Source organism: Melospiza melodia, unplaced genomic scaffold (genome assembly GCF_035770615.1).
Source record: "Melospiza melodia melodia isolate bMelMel2 unplaced genomic scaffold, bMelMel2.pri scaffold_28, whole genome shotgun sequence".
Taxonomy (NCBI): Eukaryota; Metazoa; Chordata; class Aves; order Passeriformes; family Passerellidae; genus Melospiza; species Melospiza melodia.
In genome coordinates, this window is record NW_026948600.1 from 8,152,926 (window position 1) to 8,167,517 (window position 14,592).

Consider the following 14,592-nt stretch of genomic DNA (forward strand, 5'->3'; position numbering starts at 1 on the left):
CCCAGCATGATCCCAGTTGTTCCCAGTGTGGTTCCAGTCCCCCCAGTATGGTTAGAGACACTCCCAGTAGGATTTAGATACCTCAGAATGATCCCAGTCTTTCCCAGTTGCTCCCAGTTTCCTCTAGCATATTCTCAGTTTCTATCTGTACTCAAAGGGTGGTCCCAGTTGCTCCCAGTATGATCCCAGTTGCCCCAGTTATAGTCTCAGTGCTCTCATCATGGTTCCAGAACCTTCCAGCTGATCCCAGTTGCTCCCAGTAACCCCCAGTCAGGTTCCGTTCACACCCAGTATAATCCCGGTATGAGTGTAGCAACTCCCAGTATGATCCCAGTCACCTGCAGTCTAACCCCAGTTGCTCCCACTCACTCCCAGTTTGATGCCAGTGCCCCCAGTGTGGGCCCCGTTCTCCCCAGCATGGTCCCAGTTGTTCCCAGTGTGGTTCCAGTCCCCCCAGTATGGTGACAGACACTCCCAGTATATCCCAGTTGCCCCCAGCATGTCTGTAGTCATTTCCAGACACTGCCAGTGGCCCCAGTAAGGTGTCAGTTCTCCCAGTATGATCCCCCAGTCATGCCCAGTATATCCCAGTTGCCTCCAGCATGCATCCAGTCCTTCCCAGTTCCTCCAGTTTGCTTGCAGCATCGTCCCAGTTTCCCTCCGTTGCTCCCAGTAGCCCAAAATGTGATCCCAGTTGCTCCCTTTCAACCCCAATATGATCCCAGTAAGCTCCAGTTTGATCCCAGTCACATGCCAGCCCTCCCAGTGTGGTCCCAGTATAATCCCAGATGCTTCCAGTCTCTCCCAGTATGGTCCCAGCCGCCTCCAGCATGGTTCCCAGTTCCTTCCTGGATCAGCCCAGTCATTCCCAGTATGATGCCATTTGCTCCCAGCATGCTCCCAGTTGCTCCCAGTCAGGCCCAGTACGGGGGATGATGTGCAGGGTGTGTTCCCAGTCACTCTCAGACACTCCCAGTATTAGTCCAGTCCCTCCCAGTATGATCCAAAGATGAGCCCAGTGTGCTCCCAGTCACTGCCAGTATGAACCAGTTGTGCTCCACATGGTTCCAGTTGCTCTTTCACCCTCACTTTTTTTCCAGTTACTCCCAGTATCCCTCAGCGTGGCCCAGTTCCCTGCAGCATGTTCCCAGTCACTCCCAGTTGGGTTTTTGGGGGGATGTTTGGAGAATGAAGCAGTCCAAGGCTGAGCGGAAAAGGCCCCTCGGGGGGACATCGGGGGGTGCTGGTGGTGGCTGCCGGCAGAGGCAGCCTGGAGGAGCAGAGCCCTGTGTGCCCCAGGAGCCCAAAGTGGGGAGCCCAGAGAGGGGGGAGCGCCGCCATGGGCGGGAGCCTCAAGAGCCTGGAGAGGGGCAGGGGGGACTCCTTGGAGCCGGTGCAGCCCCGAGCAGAGAATGAGGGGAGAAGGGAGCCCGGGAGCCCAAACAGCCCCGGCATCCCGAAATGGTGAGAGCCAAGAAGGGCGGAGCTTTTGGCATTGCTGGGTCTCCCAGCAGCCTGGACAGGGCGGGCACCGAGGAGAAGGGGGACCCCCAATCCAAGCGTGACCCCAGCAGCTGGGCCAGGGGGGAACACTGTAACACCAGAGGGGAGGGACCAGGGACAGAGAACTCCCGGGAGGCTTTTCCAGGGCTGAATCTTTTGGTATTTGGGAGGTTTTTATGGAGCCCACCTGGCCAGTGACTTGTAGAGACAGACTCGGGCAGAGGGACCTTCAAACTCACCGTGCTCATCCCTTGTTTTCCCCAAACCAGGATTTCCCATTGCCAACCCCTGGGATGCTGTGAGGAAGAGGAAGATGCCCTGGGACACTGAGGCAGGTGAGGAGGAAATCAGTGCCCCTTTCCCCTCTGTGCTGCTCCATCTCCCAGCCCAACACAGCCCCGGCTGCAGCTCAGCCCTGGGGGATCTCCTTGCCCTTGCCTGTGGCATGGAGGCAAATCCCATCCCGTCCTTCCTCCCCCAGAGCAGGAGCTGAGCATGGAGAGCAGGGAGGACAAATACCCGCAGCAGAACCTGTTGGCAGAGGCCGTTTTGAGCGCCTCCACGGCGCAGGAAGCCAACGGGGAGGAAAAGCCCTGGAGATGCTGCACGAGGAGGAGCTGCAAATGCAGCTGGTGGGGATCTGAGGGGGAAAGAGCCAGCCTGGGCCGGGAAGGTGGTGGGAGATGGAGCCCGAGCTCGGAGCTGGTACTCCAGGAGCAGCTCCATGATGGGGAGAAGCCTCACACGTGCATGGAGTGTGGGAAGAGCTTCAGGCGGAACTGCAACCTGATTGTGCACCAGAGGATCCACACTGGGGAGAAGCCCTACGAGTGTGGGGAGTGTGGAAAGAGCTTCAGCCAGAGGTCTAGCCTGATCAAGCACCAGAGGATCCACACTGGAGAACGGCCCTTCGAGTGTGGGGAGTGTGGGAAGAGCTTCAGCCTGAGCTCCAACCTGATCAAGCACCAGAGAACCCACACTGGGGAGAGGCCCTACGAGTGTGGGGAGTGTGGGAAGAGCTTCTCACAGAGCTCCCACCTGTCCTCGCACAAGAGGACCCACACTGGGGAGAAGCCCTATGAGTGTTCCAAGTGTGGGAAGGGGTTTCAGATCAGCTCCCGTCTCATCAGGCACTATCAGAGTCACACAGAGGAGAGGCCCTTCCAATGCCCTGAGTGCGGGAAGAGATTCAGGCAGAACGCCCACCTGATCAGGCACCGGCGCATCCACACTGGGGAGAGGCCCTACGAGTGTCCCCAGTGTGGGAAGAGCTTCTCCAGGAGTTCTCACTTGACCCGACACCAACAGAGGCACTGGTAAGGGAAGCCCTGCGAGTGCCCCGAGTGCGGGCAGAGCTTCGTGCGCTGCTCCAGCTCCATCCCCCACTGGAGGAGGCACTTTGGGCACAGCCCTGGTCACTCACATTCCCTGTGATCCATGTTGGCAACACACCTGGCTGCTTCTCCTTTTGGTTTTGCATTAAGTTTTTTATCTTCTCCGCCTCTCTGCTGTCTAAAAGCCAAGAGGGATGGATCTGTCACCTCAAATCCCAGTGAAAACAGCTCAGTCTTAGACTCAGAGAACTCAGGCCCACATCAAAAGGGCTTTTTCACACCTCAAAAAAGCTCTACCTCTTCACAAACCTACTCAATTCCACAGCCACCAGGGTGAGATGGGGTTTGGAGGTGATTTGGAGTAGTAGGATCTCAATTAGATTGGTGGGATGGAGATTCTGTGGGTCAGGGTTTGTGGGATGTATTTGATAGCAAATAAAACTCTCAGACTTATTGATTTCTTTCCCGTTCATTTTCAGTCCATTGCAGTTCTGTTTGCAGAGTGCCTCCTTCTCAGGTCATTGTGTTTGTGTCCTCCTTTCTCTCCTGCCTCTCTTTGCCTGCTCTGTTTCTCTCTCAGTGTCTCCCTTAACCCAGAAACCACCAGAGACCCTCCTTTGATTTAATTGCCCCAGTGACCACCAAAGACCGTCCCTTGATTTAATTGACCCCTGCCCTGTTTTAATTGACCCCTCTGTCACCCTGGTTTTTTAAGTTTTTCTAAGCCTTCTGATGTTGACATTCTTGTAGCGAACTTTCTCACACACTTTCTGTAAATAACTCATTCTTTTGCATTCCTTAATAGAGGAGGAGAGAGTTGACGGACTGTTGGATTGACCAGAGTCATTGGAGAGGTGTCACTGTCACCTTCCAGTCCGCTGTCACTCTTGGAAAACTATAAATGTTGGAGTCAGAAAATAAACTTCCCTTTTCCTTCACCCTGAGAACAGCGGTGTGCGCTTCTGTTCTTCTGTGTCCTCTAGTGACATCTGGTGACTGCCGGAGTGTAGGCTGAGACACAGAGTCCAGATTGCCGGTGAGGTTGTGTTGTCCCCCCTCTTTGGTGCTTTGCCTGCTGTTCTGGTGGTGATGGCAACCTCTGCGAGTTTCAAGGAGGATTCCCTCGTTTTGGATCTCTGGAGGGGGGTCCTGGAGTGGAAACAGGTTTCTGTTTCCTGGGATGATTTTGAGAGATTGTTTCTGTGGGCCTGAGAGCAAGGGCTCTTTTCGGACTCTGCAGAGCCATTCTCCAAGGAGGAGTGGTCTCTTGTGGGGGTCCGCCTCATGCAGGCCCTCTTTGATGATTGCACCGCAGACGTGGGATCGCTGCTGGTGCAGTGGAAAAAGTGTGAGGAGCTTTGGCAGGGGTCTGGCTCTTGTATCCCTCGGAGTTCCCAGTGGAGCCCTTCTGTCTCGGACATGGGCAAGGGGGTGTTTGAGTTTCTGTGCGATGTGGAGCTCTCTCCCCACCCTGGGACAGTGTGCTGGGGGACAAATCCAACTGGGGGATGGCGATGGCTCCCCTGGGGTGGATTTGGCTGTGCCAGGCTCCCTTGTGCCGCTCTGCAGTGATGCGGCTCCACGGGCTGCACCTCTCTGGGCATCCCCGCTCCTCCTCTGTGTTGGGGACAGGGGCTCCTTGCTGGTCTCATCCTGTCACAGACATCTTTTCATTAAAATCCTTTCGTTAGGATTTTTCCTGCTGAAGCTGAGAAGTTTCAGCACCAAAGTGTAAACGATGGTTATCTGCTGCTGTGGAATGCAACAGGTGGATCCTTGATTGGTCTCCTGTGGGTGTTTGGATGTACTGACCACTCACGGCAGAGCTGCTCTCGCTCTCTGCCGGGACACAGATCTTTGTTATTCATTCTTTTCAATTGTATTCTTAGCCTAGCCTTCTGAGAAACCTTTTCCTTTCTATTTCTTTTTAGTATAGTTATAATGTAGTATATATATATAGATAATAAAATAATAAATCAAGCCTTCTGATCATGGAGTCAACATTCTCGTCTCTCTCTCATCCTGAAAGCCCCTGTGACCACGGTCACATCGTCCCAGCCCACACCGGGTTTGCGAGCCGTGCCGGCACCTGTGCCCACCAAGGCTCCCCTGCCGGGGCTGCGGCACAACAGGGCGCTGAGGTATGTCGCAGACATTTTTTAATAGAAATCCTTTCTTTGGGACTTGTGCATCTTCTGGGAAGCTGAGGCCCCAGAAAGAGAATGTAAACAATGATTATCAGCTGCTGTGGAATGCAATAGGATGCACCTGTGATTGGTTCATGTTCCGTGTGTACAATTAAGGGCCAATCACAGGGCAAGCTCTCTGGAACACAGTGACAGAGAACTCTCTTGTTTTTAGATTCTTTTCTATTCTATTCTTAGCTTAGCAGCCTCTGCAACTTCTCTCCTTATTCTTTTTAGTATAGTTATAATGTATTATATATCATATATCAATAAATCCAGCCTTCTGATCATCAAACAAGATTCTCATCCTTCTCTCACCCTGGAGACCTCATCAGGGCACTGTAATAGAGGTATTTACCTTAAGCGCGAATGCCGACATGGCCGGCGGGAGGCCGGTGGGCTCCCAGGGCTGTGGCGCTTCCTCGTCGAATTTGTGGACACTTGCCTCGTGCCAGGTGACTGTGTGTCTGAGGAACCCCGTGCGTTTCTGGCGAGAAGCAAAAACCAAGACCAACGAGATGAATGAGCCTGCCTGTTCATGGTATCTGCCGGGTTGCAGAGTGGGCTCCTCTGGCTCTGCCGTGTGGAGAGTTTTGTCAAAGAGTGGCTTGAGGAGAGAGGACACAGCCGAATTGATTTGGTAAAGATGTCCTAACTAGGGCAGAGGCCTTTTTGCAGGCAGGGTGTCTGTTGAGAAAGCAGCAGGCTAAAGAATGGAAAAGTACAAGACAGTGGTTAATTCCAAATCTTGCACCTGCAAAGATAACGTGTCCTTGGGCCTAGCGGAGTATGATAAAGAAATGGACAGCGAGGTGTGAGAAGTAGAGAACGTAGGCCCAAAGGAATGTGGATGAGTTAATGGTATAGTTTAACCAATAGATTGCTTGGCTTACAGAATATTCATGAGCTTATTATTTGCTGTATAAATATTTGATGCTTTCTTCAATAAACTGGACCTGTGATGAGCCATCTGGTGTCCTGGTCTCCTTCCTTCAACACTGCCGGTGCTGCAGGGGGTGCAGGGGTGAGTGGTGTTGACCTGGCTCCCATCAATCATCTCCTCTTGTCCCTGTGGGGCCCAAGGACCGGGACACAGCAGGTGCGGTGGCTTTGCCAGGGGGTTCCCAGGCTTTCCCTGTGCTCAGGGGTGTCACTCACAACACCCATGAACCCCTTTTGTATAAGCTGGAGAGAGAAGTCTGTGATGTGGTTGCTCAGCATTGCTATGAATAAGAAGCTTGACTAGGCCAATATTCAAGCAGCAATAAATTTATTATTTATTATGGTAAAGTATGAGCAATACAGTGCCGGGTACAGTGGGGGAAGTTTTCCCTCCAACTGCACACTGATAATTGAGGGTTACAGGTATTTATAGGGGTACTTATCAGCTTTCTCAGTAGTTTCTATTTCCAATCTTTTACTCATCAGCAATTTTTATTCCAAATTATTACATCACAATTCTATACACTATTGTGATTTTAATTTCTCAGGATGTATCTCAAATGAGTATTCTCAGATGGTGACGGTCCAGCTTCCGAAAGAAGAAAGACAAATCCCATCTGGTGGGGTCCAGCTCCCCAGATGTGTGTCCACCTTTTAATTGCAGAGACTATAAATCTCATAACAGTGATGTCCAGCTTCTCTTTGGTTGAAACCATAAACCCTTGAGGTGATGTTCATCTTCTTTTCTCAAGGTGTTTTTCTCTGCTTCACAAAGGCATGAGATAAGCATATTTCCTTTATATATATATTCCAAAGCTATAGGCTCAAGGATACAAATAAAATTCTAAAATTATACTTCAGAAGGTTATTATTGCAGAGCTTTATGTGGATGAAATGCAAACAAAAAGGAGCATCCTTAACACCTTAATTCCAATGCTCCTAAATCCACTAGGATTAATTGCAAACAAAAGATAGGTTCAAAGGCCTTTTTCCATGCTTTATTTTCCTCAGTTATTATTAGAATTCGCAACTATCCCATTGTCGGTGTCCACACATTTCGCTGTGCAGCCGGTCTGGGCGGCACTGCAGGGCAGGTGGCCACAGCAGGGGACTGCGCCGGCTGGCAAGAAGCAGGGGAAGAAGGCACAGAAGTTCAGATTCCCCATGTTCTTGTGTGGTCGGTGTGGTAGGCCGAATCACATGTCCAACGTTTGTAAGGCGACTGTCCATGTTAATGGCCAGGCATTACCGGGCTCGGGAAACGTGAAGCGGAGCGCACAGCAGGGACGTGCCCAGACACAAGCTTCCCTCCAGACCCCGGAGCCGATGGAGGTCTCCTTTGCCGGCTTGCAGCCAGCACCCGCGGATCAGCAGGTGTGGATGTCTGTGCCGCAGCAACAGTTGTCTCATAATCTTGTAAAATACACAAGGTTCCCCTGGATGCCTTTGGTCCCTTGGGTGGGGGCATGAGTGCTGTCCTTGTGGGGAGGTCTAGTGCCACCCTTCAGGGCATCGTTGTGCCCCTGGGGCTCATGGATGCAGATTTCACAGGGCAGATTTGTGCCATGGTCTCCACACCCACCCCCTCCCGTCACAATCCCCAAAGGGACACGACTTGCTCAACTTGTGCCTTTTAAGTCCTCTGTTCACAGGACAGTTGACCGGTCACGTGCAGCTGGTGGCTTTGGATCCACTGGGCTCACCTCAAGTTCGCTGGACTGCTGTCCTGACCAAGGACTGTCCCGAGATGCTGTGTACCCTGTCCGTTCCTGGTGTGACACTGTCGGAAATCCACCCCCACGGGCTTCTCGACAGCGATGCTGACATCATGGTTCTCTCCCTCTCCGCCTGGCTCCCAGAGTAGTCCCTGGATCCAGTGGGGACGTCTGTTGCGGGCCTGGGAGGGAAGGCGCAATGCTACGTGAGCCAGTGGCCCATGCTGGTCACGAACCCGGCGGGACAGACAGCCTGGGTCAGGCCTGATATCACTTCTACTCCTGCCAACCTCTGGGGGAGGGATGTTCTGTCTGTCTGGAGGGAGCGCATCGGGACGGATTTTTGATGGGGGTCACTGCGATGAAGGGCGCAGAGTGTCCTACGCCTTTTATTCGGTGGCTGGTGGACAAACCTGTCTGGAGAAGCAGTGGCCCCTCCCTCAAGATAAACTGGACGCCCTTCGGAACCTGGTGCAGGAGTAGTTGGACCAGGGTGGAGCCGGCAGGGGGGCTTTGTACAAACCATGAACCAGACAGAGCTGCTGTAGAACGTGCCCCGAGCTGCTTTAATTTTCAGCATCAGTCTCGTTACATGATTATGACAATGGGAAGATGCCAGCAGCTCACATTCCAGGCAGCAGACCAGGAACTTAATGTTACAACTTACTTTATAAATTTCTTGACCAATCACACAAAGCAAGAGCACATTGACAGTAGTTCTATCCAATCCCCATAAGCACAGGTACCTTTGGTTAAAACAACACTTTCTTATTTTGAATACAATACCTGCTTGTAAGCCTTAAAACACAATGCACAGAGCCCCATTATTAAGCTTTAACCTTCCCAATATCTTGCTAGATAAACTTTCTGTAGCTTAGAGAGCTATTCAGACAAGTGTTAATACACAGACCATTGTTCTATTTGCCCTTGCTTTTCTACAGTTTAAATAATTCTTTTGCTGACCTATCTCATGGCTGCTGCATAGCTCTGCTCAGAGTTCTGCTCTCTCTGAGGCCTGCATCTTGCAGCTTTCCCAAAATCCTTTAATTTTGTGGATTCCCACACAAGGTCATCTGGAGCCTTCTACCAGTCTCCGGAACACTCCTGTCTTCTGCATCAAAAAGAAATCTGGGAAGTGGAGGTTGTTGCGAGACCTCCGAACAGTTAATGCCGGAATGGAAAGCATGGGAACATTGCAGGCGGGCATGCCATTGCCTACCATGCTTCCCGCAGACTGGCCAGTCCTCATTGTGGATCTGAAGGATTGTTTCTTTATGATTCCTTTGCATCCTGATGACAGACTGAAGTTTGCCTTCTCAGTGCCAGCGATTAACGAGGCTGAGCCTGCGCAGAGATATCAACGGAGGGCGTTGCCCCAGGGCATGCAGAATTCTCCTGCCTTGTCTGGAGTTCACAAGCAGTTTCCTGATGCGCGTCTGTATCATTATATGGATGAAATTTTGGTGGCTGTATCCTCTGAGGATGAGCTGCTGAGGATTCAGCCTCGGTTGCCCGATGCTTTGCATGCTCATGGACTGCAGGTGGCTCCAGAAAAGGTTCAACAACAACCGCCTTGGAAGAACTTGGGGGTCAAAACTCTGGAATGGATGATCCGTCACCAGGAGGTGCAATTTGTGCATTCTGTGAAGACACTGAATGATGCTCAGAAATTGGTAGGTGTCATCACTTGGTTACGTCCGTACTTGGGACTAAGCGACGCACAGCTGTCTCCTCTGTATGATTTGTTGAAAGGAGACTCTGATCTTGATAGCGGGGCCCTGGGAAAAGTTAAAGATAGAATCTAAAATGTTGGGCTTTGACTTTTCCCAGATCAACTGCACCTGCGTAAGTAGAATGATAAATTATATAATTGTTAGATGTGATGATTGTTTAGTGATTAAATATAATTATTATATAACCATAAGAAGAATAATGAGAAACTATGTTGGAAATTCAGAGGGGGGCCAAGCTTACTGAAATCTATGTATACAATAGAACAATATAAGTTTCATTATTAACATGAAAGTTATATAACGATAGAGTATAAAAACATGATCATCTCGGATGTATGGTCGGGATCAGATTTGGGTAATACCCCGATTCCCAGAGCTCTTTAGTAAAAAGCACTGCATATAATCGCTCTGTGATTATGTGTTTTTGAATGCTAACAATCTAAAGTCGCCTCGCACACTGACCCCTGAGGCGAGTAAGGCATTGGAGGTGGTTCAACAAGCTGTTTTGGCTTGTCAGGTTTATCGCATTGATCCCTCCGTTGATGTCACTGTGTTCATCACCACTCCAGATTCACATCCCACAGACATCATTGGCCAATGGAGTGACAAATGGTCTGATTCCTTGCACGTTTTGGAATGGGTTTTCCTGCCCCATCAGCCACAGAAGACGGCAATTGCATTGTTTGAGCTGATTGCTCGCTTGATAATCAAATGCCAGAAACGGTGTTTGGAATTGATGGGTGCGGATCCTGCAAAGATCATACTCCCGGTGCAACGGGGGATTTTGACTGGAGCTTTGCAAACAGTGTGTCCCTGCAGAGTGCTCTGGAAAGCTTTTCAGGGCAGATCACTTATCATCTGCCCTGCCACAGGCTACTGCAATGGCAAAATTCACACAAATCTCTTTGCAGCCCAAAAATAGCCAGGAACCCGTGCAAGGACCCACCGTGTTCACTGACGGTTCAGGGAGAACAGGAAAGGCCATTGTTACCTGGAGGGATGGATCTGGGTGGCAGGTTCTGGAAGGCCATGAGGATGGGTCAGCCCAATCAGTTAAACTGAGGGCTGCTGTCATGGCATTTGGGAAATTTTCCCAGGAACCTTTCAACTTGGTCACGGATTCCGCCTATGTTGCTGATATCGCACAGCAGTTGGGTCATTCGGTTTTGAAGGAGGTCAGCAATCACAGAATCACACACAGAATCACAGAATTTCTAGGTTGAAAGAGACCTTTAAGGTCATCAAGTCCAACCCATGTTCTAATACCTCAACTAGATCATGGCACCAAGTGCCACATCCTGTCTTCCCTTAAACACATTGAGGGATGGTGACTCCACCACCTCCCTGGGTGGATGATTCCAGTATTTGACCACTCTTTCTGTGAAAACCTTCCTCCTTAATTCTAGCCTCTATCTCCCTTGGTGCAACTTGAGACTGTGTCCTCTTGTTGTTGCCTGGAGTAAGAGACCGACCCCCAGCTCACCACAGCCGCCCTTCAGGAAGTTGAAGATCCTGCCTTGTTTCATTTACTGAAGACCTTGTGGTGTGCCATCCAGGCCCGGGTTCATCCATTCTGTGTTCTGCATGTGAGGAGTCGCACCGATTTGCCAGGTTTTATAGTGGAAGGTAACGTGAGGGCTGACAAGTTGGCTAACCCAGCGTGGGTAGCGCCTCAGCCTGATACACTCACACAGGCCGAGGCATCGCGTGGGTTTTTCCACCAGAACACACATACCCGGCAGAAGCAGTTTCAGCTGACGCCAGCTGAGGCTCGTGACATTGTTGAGTCGTGTGATGACTGCCACGCACTTGCTCCGCCTCTACCAGCAGGGGTAAACCCCAGAGGCCTTAGGGCCTTGAAGCTTTGGCAGACCGATATCACCCAGGTTGCCAAGTTTGGCTGGTTTGAGTATGTGCATGTCACTGTGGACACGTTCTCCTCTGCGATGTGGGCTTCTGCTCACACGGGGGAGAAGGCCCATGATGTCCTCGCCCACTGGAGGCAGGCCTTTGCCGTTCTGGGCACACCTTCTACAGTAGGAGTCCTAGTAAAATCTATGTATTGTACAAGTGGCCTTGCCCCGATCCTGGTTGTTCTAAATGGGCCGCAGCTGTGATGTCCTTAATTGGGCGGCAGCTGTGGCCAATGAAGATAACTGGGATAAAAGGGGGTGGGTCGGCCCGTCAGGGAGAGCCTTGGAGGAGCACTGACCAAGAAGCAGGAACAACACTGCTGTGAAGAGCTGCTTGTGAGAAAACCACTGAGAAGGTATGGGACTCTAGAAATATGAAAACAACAATACGAATACAACGATTGGTGACCCCGACGTGATAGAAGATAGGACAGCTGAGAGCTGTGGCAGCCTGAGAGCTGGGACTCTAGAAATGTGATAATGACAAGTGGTTACCCCGACGTGATGTAAGATGGGACAGCTGAGAGCTGTGGCAGCCTGAGAGCTGGGACTCTAGAAATAAGATAACAACCATATGAATAGAACAATTGGTGACCCCGACGTGATAGAAGATATGACAGCCGAGGGGTGTGGCAGCCTGAGAGCTGGGACTCTAGAAATTTGATAGTGACAAGTGGTGACCCCGACGTGATGTAAGATGGGACAGCCGAGAGCTGTGGCAGCCTGAGAGCTGGGACTCTCAGGGATTTGTGAGCAAACCACCCCAAACCACCCCAAAATCCCCAAATTTTGTTGTCAAATCACCCCCAAGCCACTCTAGAAATGTGATAACAACACCTTCTGCTGCGAAAACCAACAATGGTCCTGCCTGCGCATCGCAGAAGGTGCGGCAGTTGCTGCAGCTGTGGGGTGTCTCGCACAAGTTTGGTGTCCCTCGTTCTCCGACTGTTAGCGTTCAGAAACACATAATCACGGAGCGATTATATGCGGTGCTTTTTATTAAGAGCTCTGGGAATCAGAGTATATTCAACCCAAATGTGACTCCGACCATACATCCGAAATGATCATGGTTTATACTCTATCGTTACATAACTTTCATGTTAATTACTAAACTTATATTGTTCTATTGTATACATAAATTTAGCCCCTCTCTGAATTTCCGACATAGTTTCTCACTATTCTACTTATGGTTATATAATAATTACATTTAATTACTAAACAATCATCACATCTAACAATTATATAATTTATCATTCCGCTTGCGCAGGTGCAGTTGATCTGGGAAAAAGATCACACACACAAAGCCTAACATTTTAGATTCTATCTTTAACTTTTTCCAGGGCTCCACTATCACAACTGGTCGAGCACTTGTAGAACGCGCTTGTGGTGCTGGGGAGCGGCTTCTTCAAAAACCAAAATGGGGAATGCACGGTGAAACCCCGCACGGCCGGTGGGCAAAGTCTTTGTGCACAGTCAGCCATCTCACTGTGCCGCAGAATAATAAAATAAAAATCATAATATATTCTTTTTGATAAAAATCATCAAAAAATCAATTTTTTTTTTAGTTTTTGAATTTGTATTTATTACTATTATATTTATATTTGTATTTGTATTTGTATTTGTATTTGTAGTTATATTTATATTTATATTTATATTTATATTTATATTTATATTTATATTTATATTTATATTTATATTTATGTTTATGTTTATGTTTATGTTTATGTTTATGTTTATGTTTATGTTTATGTTTATGTTTATATTCTTGTATTTGTATTAATTATATTGTTATTATAATTATAATTATTATTTTTAATATATATTTGTATTATTATGTTTTGAAATTTTTGTATTATTTTTTCATAATAATAACTCTCAAATCATCCTGTGATGGTGAATCACCATCTCTCGTTGCAGGTTGCGGACAAGGCACAAGGTTTCTTTTTCATATTGTTAATTTTCTCTTTTTCTTCTTTTTTAAACGGAAAAGGATGCGATGTCTCCCTGGTTTTTAAGATTTTCTGAGCCTTCTGACGTTGACATTCTTGTGGTGAACTTTCTCACACAATTTCTGTAAATAACTCATTGTTTTGCCTTCCTTTATGGAGGAGGAGAAATTGATGGACTGTTGGTTTGTCCAGGGTCATTGGAGAGGTGACACTGCCACCTTCCGGTCCGCTGTCACTCTTGGAAAACTATAAATTATAAATGTGGGAGTCAGAAAATAAACTTCACGTTTTGTCACTTTTGGAAAATTATAAATGTTGGAGTCAGAAAATAAACTTCACATTTTTTCACTTTTGGAAAATTATAAATTATAAATGTTGGGAGTCAGAAAATAAACTTCACATTTTTTCACTTTTGGAAATCTATAAATTATAAATGTTGGAGTCAGAAAATAAACTTCACATTTTTTCACTTTTGCAAAATTATAAATTATAAATGTTGGAGTCAGAAAATAAACTTCACATTTTGTCACTTTTGGAAATCTGTAAATGTGGGAGTCAGAAAATAAACTTCACATTTTTTCACTTTTGGAAAATTATAAATTATAAATGTTGGACTCAGAAAATAAACTTCACATTTTTACACTTTTGGAAAGTTATGAACTATAAATGTTGGGGTCAGAAAATAAACTTTGTCCATGTGAGACCGGGTGGGCCAGGGTCCCGAGCCGGCCGGGTGGGATTCATGCAAGAGCCTGAGACACACAGAATTCTTACCCCAAACCAGCCCAAAATTCCCACATTTGGGGTCAGGCCACCCCAAAACCACAAAATTTTGGATCAAACCACCCCAAAATCCCCAAATTTGGGGTCAAATCACCCCAAAATCCCCAAAATTGGGGTCACATCACCCCAGACCCCCCAGATTTGGGACCAAACCACCCCAAAATCCCCAAATTTTGTTGTCAAACCACCCCCAAACCTCTCCAGAACCCACAAATTTGGGGTCAAACTACCTCCAAACCCCCCAAATTTGGGATTAAACCACCTTAAAACCTCCAAATTTTGTTGTCAAACAACCCCAAAATCACCCCAAAATCTCCAAATTTGGGATCAAATCACCCCAAGCCACCCCAAAATGCCAAATTTGGGGTAAAAATTTCCCCCAAATCCCTCAAATTTAGGATCAAACCACCCCAAAACCACCCCAAAATCCCCAAATTTGGGGTCAAACCAGCCCAAAATCCCCAAACTTGGGCTGAACCCCAATAAAAACTCCTGGAGCGTTTTGGGTTCATCCGAGACCTTTTATTGCTCTGG

At 48.4% G+C, this 14,592-nt stretch overlaps 1 protein-coding gene across 1 annotated transcript in view; it reads left to right on the forward strand.

Moving 5' to 3' along the window:
- LOC134433883 (zinc finger protein 239-like) overlaps positions 1-2,888 on the forward strand; it is a 65,551-nt gene extending 62,663 nt beyond the window's left edge. The window contains exon 4 of the mRNA XM_063182583.1: positions 2,218-2,888. Coding sequence (XP_063038653.1) covers positions 2,218-2,823 — 606 coding nt within the window. The 3' untranslated portion in view covers positions 2,824-2,888. The remainder of the gene's footprint in view (positions 1-2,217) is intronic.
- The last annotated feature ends 11,704 nt before the right edge of the window (positions 2,889-14,592 follow it).